The sequence below is a fragment of the Ornithorhynchus anatinus genome, chromosome 2 (assembly GCF_004115215.2).
Source record: "Ornithorhynchus anatinus isolate Pmale09 chromosome 2, mOrnAna1.pri.v4, whole genome shotgun sequence".
Lineage (NCBI taxonomy): Eukaryota > Metazoa > Chordata > Mammalia > Monotremata > Ornithorhynchidae > Ornithorhynchus > Ornithorhynchus anatinus.
In genome coordinates, this window is record NC_041729.1 from 75,748,965 (window position 1) to 75,769,042 (window position 20,078).

The 20,078-nt window shown below is 43.2% G+C and overlaps 1 protein-coding gene across 12 annotated transcripts in view; it reads left to right on the forward strand.

The window, feature by feature from the left end:
- SYNE1 (spectrin repeat containing nuclear envelope protein 1) overlaps positions 1 to 20,078 on the forward strand; it is a 518,607-nt gene that overhangs the window by 337,929 nt on the left and 160,600 nt on the right. For 10 of the 12 annotated variants that reach the window (XM_029048032.2, XM_029048087.2, XM_029048053.2 and 7 more), the window contains 4 exons: positions 2,831 to 2,998; positions 6,536 to 6,697; positions 10,491 to 10,685; positions 13,675 to 13,848. In XM_029048032.2, the coding sequence (XP_028903865.1) occupies positions 2,831 to 2,998; positions 6,536 to 6,697; positions 10,491 to 10,685; positions 13,675 to 13,848 (699 nt within the window). The remainder of the gene's footprint in view (positions 1 to 2,830; positions 2,999 to 6,535; positions 6,698 to 10,490; positions 10,686 to 13,674; positions 13,849 to 20,078) is intronic. The other 2 variants (XM_029048047.2, XM_029048070.2) reach the window with 1 other exon arrangement.

A 20,078-nucleotide genomic window follows, 5' to 3' on the forward strand; every position in this document is an offset into this window, starting at 1 on the left:
TCTCCCTCCTTCTTAGACCGTGAGGCCCATGCAGGACAGGCATTGGGTAACTAATTAGTCTGTATCTACGCCAGAGCTTAGAACTGTATTTAACACATAGTGAGTGCTTAATAAATACCATTAAAAAAAAAAGCTCTGAACAAACTAGAGAAGAAAATGGTCTCCTGTATACTACCAGAATCCTGAGAGAAAGGTCAGTTAATTAATCATGCGCAGAGCACTGTATTAAGCACTTGGGAGAGTACAATATAACAATAAGCTGATACATTCCCTGCCCACAGAGAGCTTAGAGTTCAGAGGGGGAGGTCCTTGTAGTAGTTCCTGTGGTTGTGACTATTAGACTTTGACCCATAAGAAGTCTGAAATTCTGCTCTTTTGTCAATGTCGTATTTATTGAACACTTACTGTGTGCAGAGCACTGAACTAAGTCCTTGGGTAATGCAAAATAGCAGATTTGGTAGTTAAGTTCCCTACCTATTTCTGTTCTCGTCTTCTATGATATTCTGTGTTCTTACCATTCAATTTTTTTAATGTCTGTCACCAGCCCCCTTATCCCCTTTATTCATCAATTTTTTAGCTCCCTGAGAGCTAGCAACCCTGTCTTGTCACCCATGAATTCTTTCTCAGTTCTTTGCTCACAGTAAGTGCTTAAAAACATTACTACTGCTTCTGCTACTGTGGTAAAACAGAACTTAAAGCACTCGCCAAATTCTTCTACCTCAGGGATCACTAGCTAAAGATGCTTGGATAGGCAGAAAACAAAATCAAAAAGGCTATCCTAGCTTTCAGAAGACCGCAAGACAGGATGCTGCAAGAAAACGGTGACAAGCTCACTACCATGAGCCTATAGTTCCTGAGTCTGACTTGCTGTATGCCTGTGAGATTTAAGACGGAGGATATCCAGCTCTAGGACCACAATTTCCACCATCACTTACAAACCATCCTCACTGTGTGGCAGGTCAACAAGAAGCAGCATGGCCAAGTACAAGGAACACGGGCCTTGGATGTAGTGGACCTGGGTTCTAATCCCAGATCTACCACTTGTCTGCTCTGTTTCCTCGGGCAAGTCACTTAAGTTTTCTATGCTTCATTTTCTTAATATGTAAAAAGGGACATTCAATAGAGAAGCAGCGTGGCTTGGTGGCAAGACTGCAGGCTTGGGAGTCAGAGGTCGTGGGTTCTAATCCCGCCTCCACTACTTGTCAGCCGTGTGACTTTGGGCAAGTCACTCAACTTCTCTGGGCCTCAGTTACTTCATCTGTAAGATGGGGATTAAAACTGTGAGTCCCACATAGGACAACCTGATTACCCTGTATCTACCTCAGCGCTTAGAACAGTGCATAGCACATAGTAAGTGCTTAACAAATACCACAATTATTATTATTATTAATATCTGTTCTCCCCGCTGCCAATAGACTATGAGCCCTGTGTGGAACAGGAACTGTGACCAGCTGGTTATCTTGTATCTACTTCAGTGCTTAGTGTATTGCCAGACATATAGTGTTTAACAAAATACCATTAAAAAAAGCATTATCAATGATGTCATCCTAGAAGGTAGTTGGCTCACCATCGTTGAAATAATATCCGTGGCAACACAGCTCTGCTGGGTGGGATGTATGAGGGGAATGGATGACAGTAAAACTCAAGCAGCTACTGTTTAAGGAACTTGACAGAGTGACATATTGTGTCTATTATACCGTATTCTCCCAAATGCTTAGTACAGTGATCTGCATACAGTAAAAACAATTGACTGACACACAGTGCGATAGACCTGTGAACTGTTTGGACAGGTCACTAACACAGCAGACCAGCCTGCCAGTGACCAATTTGGCCTCCTTGAGAAAAGGTTTGTGAAGATTAGGTTACCAAAAAGGCCAGTTCAAATTAAGGACAGGCTCTAAATAGGAAAAATCCAATGGCACAGCAAGAATCTGCCCTACTTATAAAGCATCCGAGGAAGTATCAGTCCCAAATCAGTTTTTTCAATTTTGAGCATGGCATTAATTTAGGCCTGAATATTATGGGGCTGGGCCTTTTGGATGGAGTACTGTGAGTGGGCTTTGAGGGGTGGAAGGAAGAGGGAAAGGAAATAGGGGGCTTTGCCCTTACAGTACTAAAGCCATTGAGGTGATGATCCTCTTGTCCCCACTGCGTCAGTGCCTTTGGCAATGTGAATATTCAGTAACAGGAAAAAATTGTACAGAAACATTTGTTACCATCAATAAGATTCTAAGATCAGAATTTATGGGATTTTATAGAGAGTTTGTTAGCTCACAAACTCAAAGCTAACAGTTGGCTAAAGATAGCTGATAGCTAAGGTTCTCGATAGGTAAAATGTTTTGTCCAGGTATTTTCCCAGTGGAGTTTTTGTAATATAGTAGTTTACACGGAAAAATTCCTTTTTTTGTCCTGCCCCTCGGGGACTCACTCCTCTCCCTGGATGACAGATTCTCCAGGATCAGTGTACTCTATAAAAGCAATAAGTTAAGAGGAAATTTTATCTGTGCTTTCTCCTACAAGACTAAGAAGTAATCTAGTTTAGTTGTCCAGCACTTTCAGTTCTGTAGCTATACAATCAGAAGAATAATTGTGATTATCAGATAGTATTTCTTAAATACTTGACAATCCTTCAAAATAGAGGGCAGAGTAACCCTGTTTAGCACTAAAATATTCAACCCCCAGAGGGTGGAAAGTAACTTGATTACTTTTTAGAAATCAACACAATGGTGAAAATCCTGCATCATTTCTCCAGTCACTAGTGTTTAAGGGGATGTTATCCATGTGCTCTTTTTTTTTCTTTTGAATACAATATTGTGCTTCATGCTTGTAGGACATTGCTTATTACCAAGCCTTATCTGCCGAACAGTTGCAGACAGATGCTGCCAAGATTCAACCCAGCACATCCTCAACCCAAGAGTCCTATGAACCAGGGCTGGAATCAACTGCCAGTGCTAAACTGGATGATTTGCAGCGTTCCTGGGAAACACTGAAGAATGTGGTAAGTCTTTTAATCTTAAAAGTAAAACCCACACCCACTAACCACCAAATATTGTCATTGCTGAATATTTTTTTCTTGCCAAGCGTCCAATTTTAAGAAGTCCTGGTGGGCTGCCAGGGTGAAAGAGAGCTTGACTACTGACAGTACTCAAAAATACCAGGAATCACTCTGCCAACGCATAAGCAACAAGAACGATGCCCACATTTGTAACGCAAATGCATTACAGTGACACAGAGAAAGACTCTTAGCTGAAATCTGCAGACCCGCATGGTGATGGAGGGAAACTTCTAACTTCCCCTCAGCCCCTTGCCTTGCTCTGGTCCTATTGAGTTCCTCTCCCGGGTCCCTCTAAACCTGGGTGCCAAGTTGTGGTCCTTGGTTGGCAGGAGCCAAAGCTGAGGAAGGCTGGGCAGTGGTGACTTCAGCAAGCTGTTGCAAAAGGGGAGAGCTGTGGTTTGTCAAATATGAAATGAGAAGAAGGTCTAGACAGAGGGGAGAGTGTGAGTAAATGGTCAGCATTGGAAGAAATGAGAACAAAGCACAGTGATTGGGTTGGGTTGAGAGGCATGAAGAGCATGAGCGGGGCCAGATCGATGCATCGGCTTGAAGGGCTTAAGCAGCAAGAAGCAATGTGGCCTAGTGGGTAGAGCACTGGCCTGGAAGTCAGAAGATCGTGGGTTCTGATTCCAAGTATGCCACTTGTCTTCTGTGTGACCTTGGGCAAGTAATTTAACTTCTCTGGGTCGTAGTTACCTTATCTGTAAAATGGGGGTCAAGGCTGTGAGCCCCATGAAGGACGTGAACTATGTCCAACCTGATTAGCCTGTATTTGCTCCAGCACCTAGTACAGTGCCTGACACATAGTAAGTGTTGGTATTTGTTAAGCGCTTACTATGTGCCGAGCACTGTTCTAAGCGCTGGGGTAGACACAGGGGAATCAGGATGTCCCACGTGGGGCTCACAGTCTTAATCCCCATTTTACAGATGAGGTAACTGAGGCCCAGAGAAGTTAAGTGACTTGCCCACAGTCACACAGCTGACAAGTGGCAGAGCTGGGATTTGAACTCATGACCTCTGACTCCAAAGCCCATGCTCTTTCCACTGAGCCACGCTGCTTCTCTGTGCTCTCTCTCTTCTAAGTGCTTAACAAAGCACTCGGTTTACAGGAGCCTTGGCCTATCCCCAAAACCTTACCCCAACGTAACCCTGCTTGGGGCATTGAGAAGATGGAGTTCTCAAAACTGCAAGGTTTAGTGGCCTAGTAGAAGCAGTGTCTCTTAGTGGATGGAGCATGGGCCTGGGAGTCAGAAGGATGTGGGTTCTAATTCTGGCTCCGCCACATGTCTGCTGTATGTCCTTGAGCAAGTCACTTCGTTTCTCTGGGGTCCCATTACCTCATGTGTAAAATGGGATTTAAGAGTGTGAGCCCCATGTGGGGCGGGGACTATGTGCAAACTCATTAACTTGTATCTATCCCAGCGCTTAGAACAGTTCCTGGCACATAGCAAACACATAATAAATACCCAAATTATTATTATTAAGGCAGCCTGCATGGGCATAGCTGAGTCTTGAAGAGGACTCTGCCCTTTAAATCGCAGGGAACAGGGTAGCAGGAGAGGGTGCAGGCTTGTCTTCAGGAACTCTTCAAATTCAAGCCTCCTCCCTCTTCTCAGTTTGCCCACCTGAGGGAGTAGTGATTATACAAATAGGTGCATCCCCTGCCCTTCCTTCTTCATCTCCAGGAGGAGTCCTATTGATTCCTTGATTGGGAGAGGTCATTGGGCTAATTGTGAATAGAAAGGGGAAAAGTGCGCTTAAGGGATGTAGAGGTGCCACTTGCATTTAGAGAGGGAGGGAGGGAGAGAGAAAGAAAGAGAAGAAGAAGAAGGAGGAGAGAGAGATTACTTTCTTATCGAGTGCTGCCCCCTTTGCTGTTGGGTGTCAGTATGTTTGGAGGGAGGAGAAGAATTCCCTCCCTCTTAGCTGCCTCCTCTTTCAAGAAGCAGCGCGGCTCAGTGGAAAGAGCACGGGCTTGGGAGTCAGAGGTCATGAGTTCGAATCCCAGCTCTGCCACTTGTCAGCTGTGTGACTTTGGGCAAGTCACTTAACTTCTCTGTGCCTCAGGTACCTCATCTGTAAAATGGGGATTAACTGTGAGCCTCACATGGGACAACCTGATTACCCTGTATCTACCCTAGCGCTTAGAACAGTGCTCGGCACATAGTAAGTGCTTAACAAATACCAACATCATCAAGTACAAGCCTCAAGACTAAATGGAGTGGTGCCTCAGGAAATGCCCCGTGGGTCACAAGTGGGTGGGAGAGGGCTTTCTGATTCCAGGTCCCTCTGACCTCCCCTTGCCCCCGCTCTTGCTCCCCAGACTGAAGGCCTCCAAGCCCATATTACTGAGACTTCCCGCAGCCTGCTACATCTCTGCCGCCATTCTAGTTGATGGCTCTGTAATGACATCATTGAGGGTCACATAAAGGGGGCTCCCACTAGACAGTCCAATCCAGGCCCCAACTTAAATTAGTGTGGTTCTGAGAGTGTGCAGTGAGAGAAGAGAGTGGTTAGGTCCAGCAGAAGAAGGAAGCTGCTTCTCCTCCCCCAAAACCACCACCCCACCCAAGGATCCCACTCAGGTCTTTTTTTCATTTTCCAACAATATAGCATTCCTAGAGCACCCATGGAGAGCACCCTTATCTTGGCTTGAACCATATCTTGGATCTAACCCTTATGCTATCCCTGACTTCAAAAGTAATAGAATTGCATCTCATTTTGCATTTAATTTGCTTTTGTATTCTTTTAAGCTCAGCTTTAGACTCTAAACTAGTTGTGGGCAGGGAATGTGTCTACTGTTTTTTCTACTCTCCCAATCACTTGGTACAGTGCTTTGCACACTGTAAGCGCTCAATAAATACAATTGAATGAATTTATGCTAAAGTTCTCCATTCTCATGTATTCACCTACCCCCTGATACTTCCTCCCTATTTGTTCTGATCACTGCTTGGGCAGGTTACTTCACCTTCACAGACCACTGCTTTTCCTATCTTCAGAGCTCTACTAAAATCACATCTGCAGGAAACCTTCCCTCACTAATGTCATCTCTCCATGTGATTTTCTTCCCTACTATCACTTATGCATTGATTCCTTACCCACTAAGCAATTAGGCAATTCCTTTACCCCTCACCCCCACAGCACTTATTTGCACATTTAAAAAACCCAGTAGCTTCCCCTACTTGTAATTTAGTGTGTCTCCTCCCTCCCCACCCTACTTACCTAGATGTAAACTCCTTGAGGGCAGGAGTCATGTCTTCTAATCTCTTGTCCTGTCAGAGGCACTTAATAGTTCTCTGTACAGAGTAAGCCCTCAAATATTATTGATTGAGAGGCATATCAATACCAGACTGGGGATAGATGCACCGAAAACCAACTGTCCAGTATAAAACTGGATGAATGGCTGACCTAAGTGAGAAGAGAAGCATATTGTAATCCTGAAGATAAGGGTCATTTGGTAATATCCCTTTTTTCGCTCAGATCAGTGAAAAGCAACGAACTCTTTATGAAGCTCTTGAACGCCAACAGAAATACCAGGACTCCCTTCAGTCCATCTCCTCAAAAATGGAAGCTGTTGAGGTGAAACTGAATGAAAGTCTAGAACCTGGCAAGAGCCCAGAAAGTCAGATGGCCGAGCATCAGGTAAAAAGTAGTTAAAGCTTTTGCTACTGGTGTAATTAAATGGATTCTTTGTCTGCCACCCAAGTTTAAGCTCTGGGGTCTAAGTTGGATTTTATTTTCATGTCTGTTTGTCATAATAAGAACATTCAGAAGTTCTTCATTCTCTCCTTGTCATGGGTAATGGAGCTTCAAAAAATTCAAAAAGGAAAACCAATACCATCTCTTTGGTGTTTTCTGTTTTGTTGTATTTCAGACAGAAAAAAGAAAATAGCAATTGCTTGGGTTACTCATGTGTTGTTTCTGTGTTCATTATTTTCTGCCACAAATAGAAATAAAATTAGGTGCAGGGGTTAGGTTATTGTAACATGGAACTGTTACTGTAAGTACTTTTGTATGTGATATGCTGATTCACTTTAATATTCATCTGCATATAGTGCTGCTACTGACTTCAATAATGTCAGATCTGATGTGTTCTTGTTATCCATATCTAAAAATAACATTATCCTTCCACTCAGGTTCATTGTGAGACATGCACAATAAATGTTACTGCATTTGTCTTTTAAAATATTAAAACTTTTTAATGCCTGATGTATAGTTTTAACATGTGTTCACTGGTATTCTCTTTTATAATGATTATTTTGCTACTTGTTAAGTGCTTATTATGTGCCAAGGTGTAATGTAATTCACTACAAAGTCATTTCTGGGTTTGAGCAATGAAAGGGAAATGGATTGTTTTTCCAATATATTCTTATATATTAGTAATATGTGGAGAGGGCATGGGCCTGGGGGATCTGGGTTCTATTTCCATCTCTGCCACTGGTCTGCTGTGTGTCCTTGGGCAAGTCACTTCACTTCTCTGTGCCTCAGTTACCTCATGTAAAATGGGGATTAAGACTTTGAGTCCCATATGGGTCATGGACTGTGTCCACCCTAATTAGCTTGTATCTATCCCAGTGCTTATTACAGTGCCTGGAAAAGAGCACTTAAATACAATTAAAATATGCTTAACAAAAACTCTAGAAATGTATATTTCTAATTCTGATCCTTAGCATATTAATGTTCTCTATATTGTGGAGGAGCAAAGGACCCAGAACAGTCAAATGCAGTATATGTTCACCTCAAAATGTAAAATCAGGAACATGTAATTTGCAACAATAACTAACATTTTGAAATTGTAGTTCTCATTCCATCTTTGGAGTGCCTCTTTAGGGTAAGCAACTAAAACATTCTTACTACTAGTATTTTTGGTTGTTGTTGATGGTATTTAAGTGCTTACTATGTGCTAAGCCCTGGAGTAGATACAAAATAATCAGGTTGGACACAGTCTGTGTCCCACATGGGGCTCAAAGTCTTAATCCCCATTTTACAAATGATATAACTGAAGGTCAGAGAAGTGAAGTGACTTGCCCAAGATCACTCAGGAGACAAGTGGTAGGGCCAGAATTAGAACCAGATCCTTTTGACTCCCAGGCCGTTGTTCTATCCACTAAATCACACTGCTTATCTCCTTAGTGGCTATTTAGAATAAATGTGTATCTTTGTACTATATATTGTCACTATCTCAGTATGTTTCATGGGCAAAAGTTAATAAATTAGTAATGAGCGTATTTTATATTGTTGTTCATTGAAGCAGCATAACAGCTTCTCTGTTGTTCAGAGAAGCAGCATGACTCAGTGGCAAGAGCCCGGGGTTGGGAGTCAAAGGTCATGGGTTCGAATCCCCGCTCTGCCGCTTGCCAGCTGTGTGACTGTGTGCAAGTCACTTAACTTCTCTGGGCCTCAGTTACCTCATCTGTAAAATGGGGATTAAGACTGTGAGCCCCACGTGGGACAACCTGATCACCTTGTATCCTCCCAGCGCTTAGAACAGTGCTTTGCACATACTAAGTGCTTAACAAATACCACCATTATAACCTAGTGAAAAGAGCATGGGCCCGGAACTCAGGAAACCCTGGTTCTAATTTCAGATTTGCCACTCATCTGCTGTATGAATTTGGCCAAGACATTTAACTTCTCAGTACCTCATTTCCCTTGTTTGCCAAATGCACATTAAATGCCTGTCCTCCCTCCCACTTAGGCTGGGAGCCCCATTTTGGACTGGGACTTGTCCAATCTGATGGTACCGTATATATCATAGTGTTGAGTTCAGTACTTGGCACACAGTAAGCACTTAAGGAGAAGCAGCATGGCTTAGGGGAAAGAGCCCGGGCTTGGGTGTTAGAAGTTGTGGGTTCTAATCCCACTTTTGCCACTTGTCAGCTATGTGACTTTGGACAAATCACTTAACTTCTCTGGGCCTCAGTTCCCTCATCTATAAAATGGGGATAAAGTCTGTGAGCCCTACATGGGAACACCTTGATTACCTTGTATCTACCCCAGCACTTAAGGACAGTGCTTTGCACGTAGTAAGCGCTTAACAAATGCCATCATTATTACTTAATAAACACCATCATTATCTGTAGCTGCCATTTGAGTTTGACGATGTTTCAACTGATCTTAAGATTTCTATTGCTATATACAAGTGTGGCCAGATAATAATAAATAATAATAATGGTATTTGTTGGGTGTTTATTATGTGCCAGACATTGTACTAAGCACTGGGATGGATACAAGCAATTTGTGTGGGACACAGTCCCTGACCCACATGGCACTCACAGTCTCAATCCCATTTTACAGATAAAGTAACTGAGGCATAGAGAAGTAAAGTGATTTGCCCAAGGCCACACAGCAGACAAGTGGTGGAGCCCAGAATTCACACCCATGACCTTCTGACTCCCAGGCCCATGCTCTATCCACTATGCCTTGCGGCTTCTAATGAAAATCCACTTATATGATATTGGTAGTGTTGTAATAATTTTGACTAGATTTGTAAAAAAACAAGACAATTTCTCATCACTGGTGACAGTCATTGTAGAGGGCAGTGTACAGTGATGATTATGACCTCCACTCCTATTTTAGGGTCACCAGACATTCAGTAATGCCTCGGACAGATGTTTGATTGTGAAGAGTTTGTCTCTGAGCCTTCAACTGTTATATTGTACTCTCCCAAACACAAAGTACAGTGCTGTGCACACAGTAAAAGCTCAATATAATTGTCGATTGATTGGTTATCAGTGCTTGGCCTGTCTGCTGCTGGGAAAACAGAGTATCAGAGAGATCAAAACTGGCAGTCTCTAAAGCCCAAAAATGCACGCTGGAAGTAGAGAGGCCTAGCAGAAAGAGCAGGGGCCTGGGAGTCAGAGGACCTGGATTCTTGTGTTGGCTCTGCACCTTAGTTTAATTTCTTGGGGCCTCAGTTTCCCTATCTGCCAAATGAGGATTAGATACCTGTTCTCCATTTTAGAGTCTGTGAACCCCAAATGTGACAGGGACTTGGATCCTATCTGATTGTCTTTCATCTGTCCCAGGGATTAGTACACTGATTGGCTTATAGTAAGTGCTTAACACATATCATTGTTATTATTATCATTACTGAGTTCAGGTCTGGTAATTAAAACTCATTGGCATGTAGTAATTAAACGGCTGTCAAATTAGGGCAAACACTGAATCACAAGTATGACACCTGGTGCTAATCTTCATCTTGCATCAGACTGTAGCTTCAGAAAAGAGGTATCAGCTGCATGCAGTTGCTGCCTCTAAGGACCATTAGCTTTGTGCAAAGGGGCAGAGTAAGCGATGTTCTTCTCAACCGCCAGGGCAACAGGATAAGGGCCAGGGGAGAGCCGGTTATCTGCCTAACACATTTGGTGGCATAAGATTTCATTTGCTCGTGGAAAATGAATCAGCGGTGGCTATTCTTACATCCTTAACCCAGGCTTTGATGGATGAGATCCTCATGTTACAAGATGAAATCAATGAACTTCAGACATCGTTAGCAGAAGAGTTGGTGTCCGAATCCCTGGAGATGGATGCCGCTGATCAGTTGGCCTTGCAGTCGACACTCACTGTCTTAGCTGAGAGAATGTCCACTATCAAAATGAAAGCTTCAGGCAAACGGCAGCTGCTGGAGGTAACAGATAATGATGAACTTGTCCTGGCCCTCTAGGGTGCACATTGAATTGATTATACCAGATTTCTTTTCACCTCACACCGTCCCCTTCACCTAGTATTTGTGAAATACTTAGACTGTGAGCCCCACATGGGACAGGGGCCCTGCCTAACCTAATTATTTTATCTGCCTTAGATCTTCCTACAGTGCTTGCCTGGGGCACAGTAAATGCTTAACAAATATTCAGTCATATTGATTGAGCAGTTACTGTGTACAGAGCACAGTATTAAGGGCTTGGGGGAGTACAATATGACAGAGTTGGTAGATGTGGTCCTGCTCAGGATGAGTTTACAGTCTAGAGGATGAACTTAGTATTAAAATGTTTTCAGGTCATTCACTGTTCATTTTCAGTATGTCACATGCTACTGATACAATGTAGTACAAAATTAGGGAGGCGGGTGGGACACTAATTGGACAGGATTTAAAATGGGCTTGAGCTAAAGAGAGGTGGAGTATGGTGGATCCAAGTTGGTGGTGGAGTCTGGAAAAAGGCACAGTTGCAATTTACAGGTATTATACCTTGGAAGAAGGCAAAAAGAATGATAGGCTAGCAGCTATTAAGAGTTTTAAAAATATACTGTGGGTATTTCACTTTGGTCACATCTAGAATTGATTGTAAAAGTCTTATATCAGTAATTATCATTAGTTATTTTGGCACAGATCTGCTTTAAAAACAAACACTCATCCTCTTTAGGTGGTTGTAAGGTAATAATGTTGGTATTTGTTAAGCGCTTACTATGTGCAGAGCACTGTTCTAAGCGCTGGGGTAGACACAGGGGAATCAGGTTGTCCCACGTGGGGCTCATCCCCATTTTACAGATGAGGGAACTGAGGCATAGCGAAGTTAAGTGACTTGCCCACAGTCAAACAGCTGACAAGTGGCAGAGCTGGGATTCGAAATCATGACCTCTGACTTCAAAGCCCATGCTCTTTCCACTGAGCCATGCTGCTTCTCTAAAATGTTGGTATTGATTAAGTGCTTACTATGTGCCGAGCACTGTTCTAAGTGCTGGGGGAGACACAGGAAAGAAGAATCTGGACTAGGGCAGCCTCACTAAGTAGCTGATAACCCAGAAAACAAAGGACATTTCAGCTCCTGAACACAAACCAGAATGATCAAACCTGCCTTCAGAGAGACTACACTTCCTAGAAGACCCTGGGAACTTTAAAAATAGGCCTTTTTCCTGTCTTCTTGTATCTGAGATGGGTGGGAGGTATCTGCTTGAAGAAGTTAGTACCCTGTCTGTCTCTGCAGGTAACCTTTCTACATGGATGAGTAATGTCTTTAAATGGTATTTGTTAAGCACTTGCTATGTGTCAAACACTGTTCTAAATCCTGAGGTGGGTACAAGTTAATTGGGTCAGACACAGTCCCTGCCTCACAGGGGCTCATAGATTAAGCTGGAGGAAGTAGGATTTAACCCTCATTTTACAGCTGAGGAACCTGAGGCACGGAAAAGTTAAGTATCTTGCCCAACGTCACACAGCAAGCAGTTGGCAGATCTGGGATTAGAACCCAGGTTCCGGCTCTTTTCACTAACCCACACTACTTCTGCATCATACTCCATCTCACCTCATTAAAGATGTAACTTTTGTGGGAGAAATTTACACGAGGCATTGAGGGAATTAGAACTTTCATTTAGCTGCTTCTTTTCTGTCAATTTCTGAGTTTTTCTAAATAGAACTCCTGCTAGTGAATATTGGTTCATCTTCAAGATGAATACCGGGATTTAGACTGCTGCCTCCTCAAAGCCCTGGTAATACTGCAGTTTCCTTGGATTTGGCTTGGTGGAGAGAGATTGGGGGTTTATCATTGTGACTACAGAGCCCAAGTCTACCAGTTCCCATCTCCTCTCCTCAGCAGCCTTCTCCCTCTCGGCATCAAACAAAAACTCAAAGTTGGCTTTGAGTTTTAACCATCTGGGAATTTATTACCTCTCTGCTCTCTTCACCCTCAATACCCCAACTCTGTTCCTTTCAAGCCAACCATCTAGCTCTACTCTCTGTCCTCTGCTCCTTCCAAAATTTATAAGGGGGAGTAACTGCTTGCCCTGGGAGAGTTGGAATCAGTTTTATTTATTAATTATGGTGTTTAAAGTGCTTTCTATGTGTTCTAAGCACTGGGACCGATACAAGTTAATCACGTTGGACACGGTCCCTGTCCCACATGGGGCTTACAATCTAAACAGGAAGGAGTAGGATTTAATCTTCATTTTACAGATGGGGTAACTGTGGCCCAGAGAAGTTAAGTTACATACCCAAAGTCACACAGCAAACATGGTTGAGCCAGGATTATTCATTCAATTGTATTTATTGAGTGCTTACTATGTGCAGAGCACTGTACTAGGCACTTGAAAAGTACAATTCAGCAAAAAGAGACAATTCCTGCCCACACTGGACTTACAGTCTAGAAGGGGAAGACAGACATCAAAACAAGTAAAGAGGCATCAATATTAAAAATAGAATTGATATTACTATATTAGGTCAAATCCCAATTTATGACACTTTACCCTTTCCCAAAATTTGCCTGGCTGTATCCAACCTGACTAGCCCCACATGGGACAACCCAATTACCTGGTATCTACCATAGCGCTTAGAACAGTGCTTGGCACATGGCGGTTAACAAATACCATAATTATTATTACTGTTACCTTGTATCTGCCCCAGCACTTCAAACAGTACTTGACACATAGTAAACACTTAACAAATAATAATAATAATGGTATTTGTTAAATGCTTACTATGTGTAAAGTACTGTTCTAAGCACTGGGACCTCATCATCATTATGATTTCCCGTAATCCCCCTAGTAAATTCTTCACTAAATTGCCATATCCATAAATGGTGTGACCAACATAGGTTGATTCTCTAAGGTGCTGCTTCCTCATGAGTAAGTATCATATCCGGATCATTAAAGAGCACACCTGTTAACCTTCCCCTTTTATCCATTAGGAGAAATTGAACGAGCAACTGGAAGAGCAGAGACAAGAACAGGCTCTGCAGAGATATCGCTGTGAGGCTGATGAACTGGACCATTGGTTATTGAATACTAAGGCTACTTTGGATACCAGTTTGGTTACATCCGAGGAGCCGATGGACATGGAAGATCAGCTCGTTGACTGCCAGGTAGAAAAATGATAGCTATTTGAATGAACAGTCTCATGGGTGAATATTATGACATAATTAAATGGTTACTTTAAAAGCAAAGGAATAATCTAAAATGGTCAAAAACTGTTGTGTTCAAATTCTGACAGTGGGGAAAAAATGATGACCTCAAAATTAGAGCATAGCATTTCAGACTGAGAATGGGAATGTGCATTCTTAATTAGAGCTATAAAAGCTATCTTAGTTTTCATTTTATGTAAAGTTTCTCCTAGCCAAAATCGGCAAGAGAAAAAGTCTTGTTTGGTCACATCTCTGTTTTTAAGAAGAGAACAGAACAAATAGTTCTGTAGACTTCCCACAGTCTCCTCAGGTGACACCTGACAGTGAAGAAAGGAAAAAATGAAAGTACTGTAATGTATCCTTATAGTCGGCTTAAAGTGAGGTGGGGGGAAAAAGCATGTCATTTCTGCATGGGACAACTGATGGCTGTTTGAAAAGATTTCAAAAACCTTGAGACATGAGAAGCAGCATGGCCTATCAATCCATCTTTGAATGCTGTGTGTTGAGTATAGGAGAAGCAGCGTGGCTCAGTGGAAAGAGCACGGGCTTTGGAGTCAGGGCTCATGAGTTCGAATCCCAGCTCTGCCACTTGTCGGCTGTGTGACTGTGGGCAAGTCACTTAACTTCTCTGTGCCTCAGTTCCCTCATCTGTAAAATGGGGATGAAAACTGTGAGCCCCACGTGGGACAACCTGATTCCCCTATGTCTACCCCAGCGCTTAGAACAGTGCTCGGCACATAGTAAGCGCTTAACAAATACCAACGTTATTATTATTATTACTAACTGCTTGTGGGAATACAACAGAGTTTGTAGACATGTTTCCTCAACATAATGAGAAGCAGTGTGACTTAGTGCAAAGAGCATGGGCTTGGGAGTCATAGGTCATGGTTTCTAATACCGACCCCGCCACTTATCAGCTGTGTGACTTTGGGCAAGTCACTTAACTTCTCTGGGCCTAAATTACCTCATCTGTAAAATGGGGATTAAGACTGTGAGCCCCATGGGGGACAACCTGATTTCCTTGCATTTCCTCAGTATTTAGAATGATGCTTGACACTTACTATGTGCTTGGCATAGTAATAATAATAGTAATAATAATAATTATTATTAATGAGTTGGAAAAAACATGGGCTGGGGAGTCAGAGGACTTAGGTTCTAATTTCGACTCTGCCAACTTCTGACTTTGGAGAAATCCCTCAATTTCTCTGGGCATTAGTTTCCTCAACTGTAAAATGGAGGCTAAACACTTCTTCTTCCCCCTATTTAGACTGTGAACCCCATATGGTTTAGGGACATTGTCCAACCTGATAGATGCAACATTGCCAAGTGGGTAGAGCACAGGCTTGGGAGTCAGAAGGACCTGGGTTCTAATTCTGAATCCGGCACTTCACTGCTGTGTGAACTTGGGCAAGTCATTTGAATTCTCTGGGCCTCATCTGTAAAATGGAGATTTAGAGTGTGAGCCCCATGGGACATTGATTTTGTCTAGCCTGGATAGTTTGATTTAACCCAGCATTTAGCTTGATACATAGTTAGCACTCACCAAGTAACGTCATTTTTATTAGAACAGTTCTTGACACCTAAGTGCTTAACAAATGTTATAATTATAAGAACTTCCATGAGTCTCAGTGACTGTACTAATATTTCATGCATTTTAAGAAGACTTTTACATATTTACTTTTCAGGCAGTTTAACAGGGTATTTTCTCCCTGGTGATTGTACTGTCCAGTGAACTTCCTGATTGACCCTGGAATCTGCCCAATTAAGATCTTTCCATGGGGCATGGAATTGCTCTGTGTTCTGCTTTGCTTTCCTCCTCCTGCTGCCAGACTCTGGAGAGTGACCATCTTCAGGCAACAGAGAGGGAAGGAAGGCAGGGATAGGAGGGGCAAAAAACACATAGGAAGCAGCATGGCCTAGTGGATAGAGCACGGGCCTGGGAGTCAGAAGGACCTGGGTTCTAAATCCGGCTCTGCCACTTGTCTGCTGTGTGACCTTGGTCAAGTCACTTCACTTCTCGTTCCTCAATCACCTCATCTGTAAAATGGGGATTAAGACTGTGAACCCCAGATGGGACAGGGACTCTGTCCAACCTGATTAGCTTTTATCTACCTCAGTTCTTAGAATAGTGCTGACACATAGTAAGAGCCATCATTATCATTCTTATTAAGAAAACCTCTCAGCTGGCATAGGTGATGAAACCAGGCTTCCCAGGATGGGCTCAGTGGTTTGTGATGCTAAAACCATTGGTCCTGTCTACGCTATGCTGTTCTCAATAGTGTTCAGTTGGCCCTGATTGCCCTGTGCTCATTTAGGGCAAAAAACGTAATTTTCTCTAGGAAAATGCCTTTATGAATAATGTCTGCCTACTGTTTATATAGCCAGTCTCTTGGAGCCCTGAATAATGATCACCTTTGACAAATAAATTATGTGAATTTGGAAAAATGAATAAACACAAGTTTGGTGACTGGTGTTTGAAATGTGATAACCCCCAGGGTTTGCTTCCTTCATTTTTTATATGGAATTAAGCTTAATGTGGGGACAAACACATGGGGTATTTCCATTCTAGATATTTTTCAACACTACAGTCTTTCAGTTATCCATCCTCTGGTCTGAAAGTGGCAGTATGTGAATAATCCAAAATAGCAGAAAAATCAAGATAATTTTCATTTGATTTTGGAATGCATTTTGAGATGACACTTGCATATAATTGACAGAAACTCAAACAAAATGATGATGGGAGAGATCACCTTTGTAGTTTCATTTTGCTGTGACCAAATGAGTGGATAATAATAATAATGATAATAATAGTGGTATTTGTTAAGCACTTACGATGTGCCAAGCACTGTTCTAAATGCTGGAGTAGATACAAGATAATAATTTTGGACACACTGCCTGTTCACATGGGGCTCATAGACTAAGTAGGAGGGAGTAGGATTTAATCCCCATTTTATAGGTGAGGAAACTGAGGCATAGAGAGGTGAAGTGACCAGTCCAAGATCATTCAGCAGACAAGTGGTGGAGCCAGGATTAGTACAAAGATCTCTGGCTCGCAGGACCATGCTCTTTTCACTAGGCCACGCTGCTTCTAATAGAACCCCTCTATTGTTACTTTGTGATCATTAGCGGTACTTTGCTGGATTTTAGAAAGTCCTGGGGAGAAGGAGAGTCATTTGGCAATGAACTTTAGGGCACAGCCTAGCTGATGCCATTTCTTGTGTGGTTGTGGAGCTGCTCTGTCAGGAGCTACTATGGTAATCTTAAATTTCCCAAATAATGTCGACCCTTGCTAATTTATGCTTGAATATTTTTCCCTTTTGTGTCTTCTCATCTGTTCTTTTTGTTTTACCTTTCTTGTGTGATTTTTCTGGGCTCAGATGTATTTGTCCAGCTTGTCGCCAGCCAGGGCTCTTGGGCTTCACTGCTGCTCTCTGGGAGCGCTTACTGTGTGAAGAACACTGTACTAAGCACTTAATTAATTAATGTTGGTATTTGTTAAGCGCTTACTATGTGTCGAGCACTGTTCTAAGCGCTGGGGTAGACATAGGGGAATCAGGTTGTCCCACGTGGGGCTCACAGTCTTAAATCCCATTTTACAGATGAGGGAACTGAGGCACAGAGAAGTTAAGTGACTTGCCCACAGTCACACAGCCGACAAGTGGCAGAGCTGGGATTCGAACTCATGAGCCCTGACTCCAAAGCCCGTGCTCTTTCCACTGCGCCACACTTGGGAGAGTACAGTATAACAGAGTTGGTAGAAACATTCCCTGCCCACAAAGAGCTCACATAGTCTCTTTCTCCCCTGTCTGTCCTCAGTTCTTGTGCAGGGAACATGGGAGGATTACCTTTTTTTGAGGGGGGGAGGAAAAAAAGATCTTTTCCCTGAGAGTGTGGTAGTTGGAGGAATGGGGTGGAAGAGAAAAATGGTGATTTACAGGTGACAGAGGTAGGAGTGTTGGTGGAAGACAGCAGAGAGATACTTGTCCAGTAATAGTTCTCCTATGTGGGGGGCGGGGCAAACTTGTCAACACAATTAGGTCATTTTTCCTACTTTGGGCCAGTGATGGAGGTTGGAGTGCATCATGAATTTGCTACCACGGGGTTCATTCCCTTGGACTGGGGCCCAGATCTTCTTCCTGAGAGTCTGGTAGCTGGAGGAATGGGATAGAAGAGAAGAATCCAGATTTGGATGGGAGACAATGGAAACCAGCCTGATAAGTGAGGAGGGGAGGGTTTGTTTTTTTTTCTGTGGAAGGGAAATTCAGGGCACCAAGGAAGCCCAGGGGTTTTAGTGAGCAGTCGGAGGAAAACAGTCTGAGATGACTTTAATCTTAATCCACAGTGCAATTAATCTGCATTAGGCTGATTAGGAGTGCACTAGTGAGAAGAGAAAGGGAAGGTTGAACAATGTAGGATGCTCAGGTATCATGTAATGTGGAATGTCAGAGAGAGGTGAAAGACATTGCTGTAAATAGCAAAATGCATATGAGGAGGAATGGAAGACAGGAAAAGGGACTGAGTAGAAACTCCATTCATTCATTCCATCATATTTATTGAGCCCTTACCGTGTAGAAAGCACTATACTAAGCACTTGGGAGAGTACAATATAACAATAAAAGACACAATCCCTGCCTACAGTGAGTTTACAATCTAGAAGCTTCCAGCTCTTCACCTCCTCTTCCTTTTCCTCTTGTCACCGCCACCATGTCCTCAACTGCTTAGGAACCACTCCTGGGTGCTCCTGACATGACCACGTAATGTATTTACTACCATGCCAGAACCACCCAAAAGTTGGGAATGGGTTCATGTAAGGCAGAGAGGTGACACTAATAGCAGAAGTGACTGCTGTTGCTTCCTCTTAAGAGGAGTAGGGGTTGGGTGAGTTTCACAGAAGGTGGTGTGGTCTAGTGGATAGAGCACAGGTCTGGGAGCCAGAGGATATGGGTTCTAATCTCTGCTGCTTGCCTGCTGTGTGACCTTGGGCACATCACTTAACTTCTCTGTGTCTCAGTTTCCTCAACTACAAAATGTGAATTTAGTACCTGTTCTCCCATCTACTTAGCCTGGGAGTCCCATGAACTTTCTTTGACCTGATTAACTTGTATGTCCCCCAGTGCTTAGAACAGTGCTTGACACGTAGTAAGCATGTATCAAAAACCATAAAAGAAATGGGGGAGTTTTCCTTTTGCTCTGTCCTTCCTGTTGCTGTGCCACCCCTAGTGCTGCTGTTGGGACTGCCCTCCTACCAGTCTGGCCCAAAGCAGCAGCCAAGACCCTTGGGGTGGGAGCACGTAAACCCCCAAATCATGGCCTGCCATCCTGCATAAAGTGAGTTGGACAGTAACAGCTCTGCTGGCAACTCTTCCTGATCTAAGAACCCATGGTGTCGTGACCAATGAAAAGATCAGGGTTTCTTACACCAGTACATATTTATCCCAGATGCCCCAGGAAGATCTGGGCCCAGAATTGGGCTGCTCTGACTGGGGAATCCTCCCCCTGCCCTACCCTTTGTGCCAGTGGGCAGGAAGGGAAGCCCCACCCAGTCTGGGTACTCCTGTGTACTCAGCAGCACAACACAGCCTAATGTTTAAAGCATGGCCTGGGAGTCAGAGGACCTGAGTTCTAATCCCGGCTCCACCCTTTGTCTGCTGTGAAAACTTGGGCAAGTCACTTTACTTCTCTGTGCCTCAGTTACCTCATCTGTAAAATGGGGATGAACATTGTGAGCCTCTTGTGGGGCATCTTGTATATGCCGCAGTGCTTAGTACAGTGCCTGGCCTTGCCACTTGTCTGCTGTGTGACCTTGGGCAAGTCACTTTACTTCTGTGCCTCAGTTACCACATCTCTAAAATGGGAATTGAGACTATGAGCCCTATGTGGGAGAGGGACTGTCCAACCCAATTTGCTTGTATTCACCCCAGCACTTAGTACAGTGTCTGGCACGAAGTAAGAGCTTAAATACCAGAATTATTATTATTATTTCATTCAGTTGTATTTATTGAGCACTTACTGTCTGCAGAACACTGTACTAACTGTTTGGGAGAGTACAGTAGAACAACAGACACACAGTCCCTTCTCACAACAAGCTTACAGTCTAGAGTAAGTGCTTAACAAATACCATAAAAAAATAGCTTCTCACATACCAACCTCCAAATCACTTTCCTTCCCTCTGCTGCATAAAGTTGCTGAGC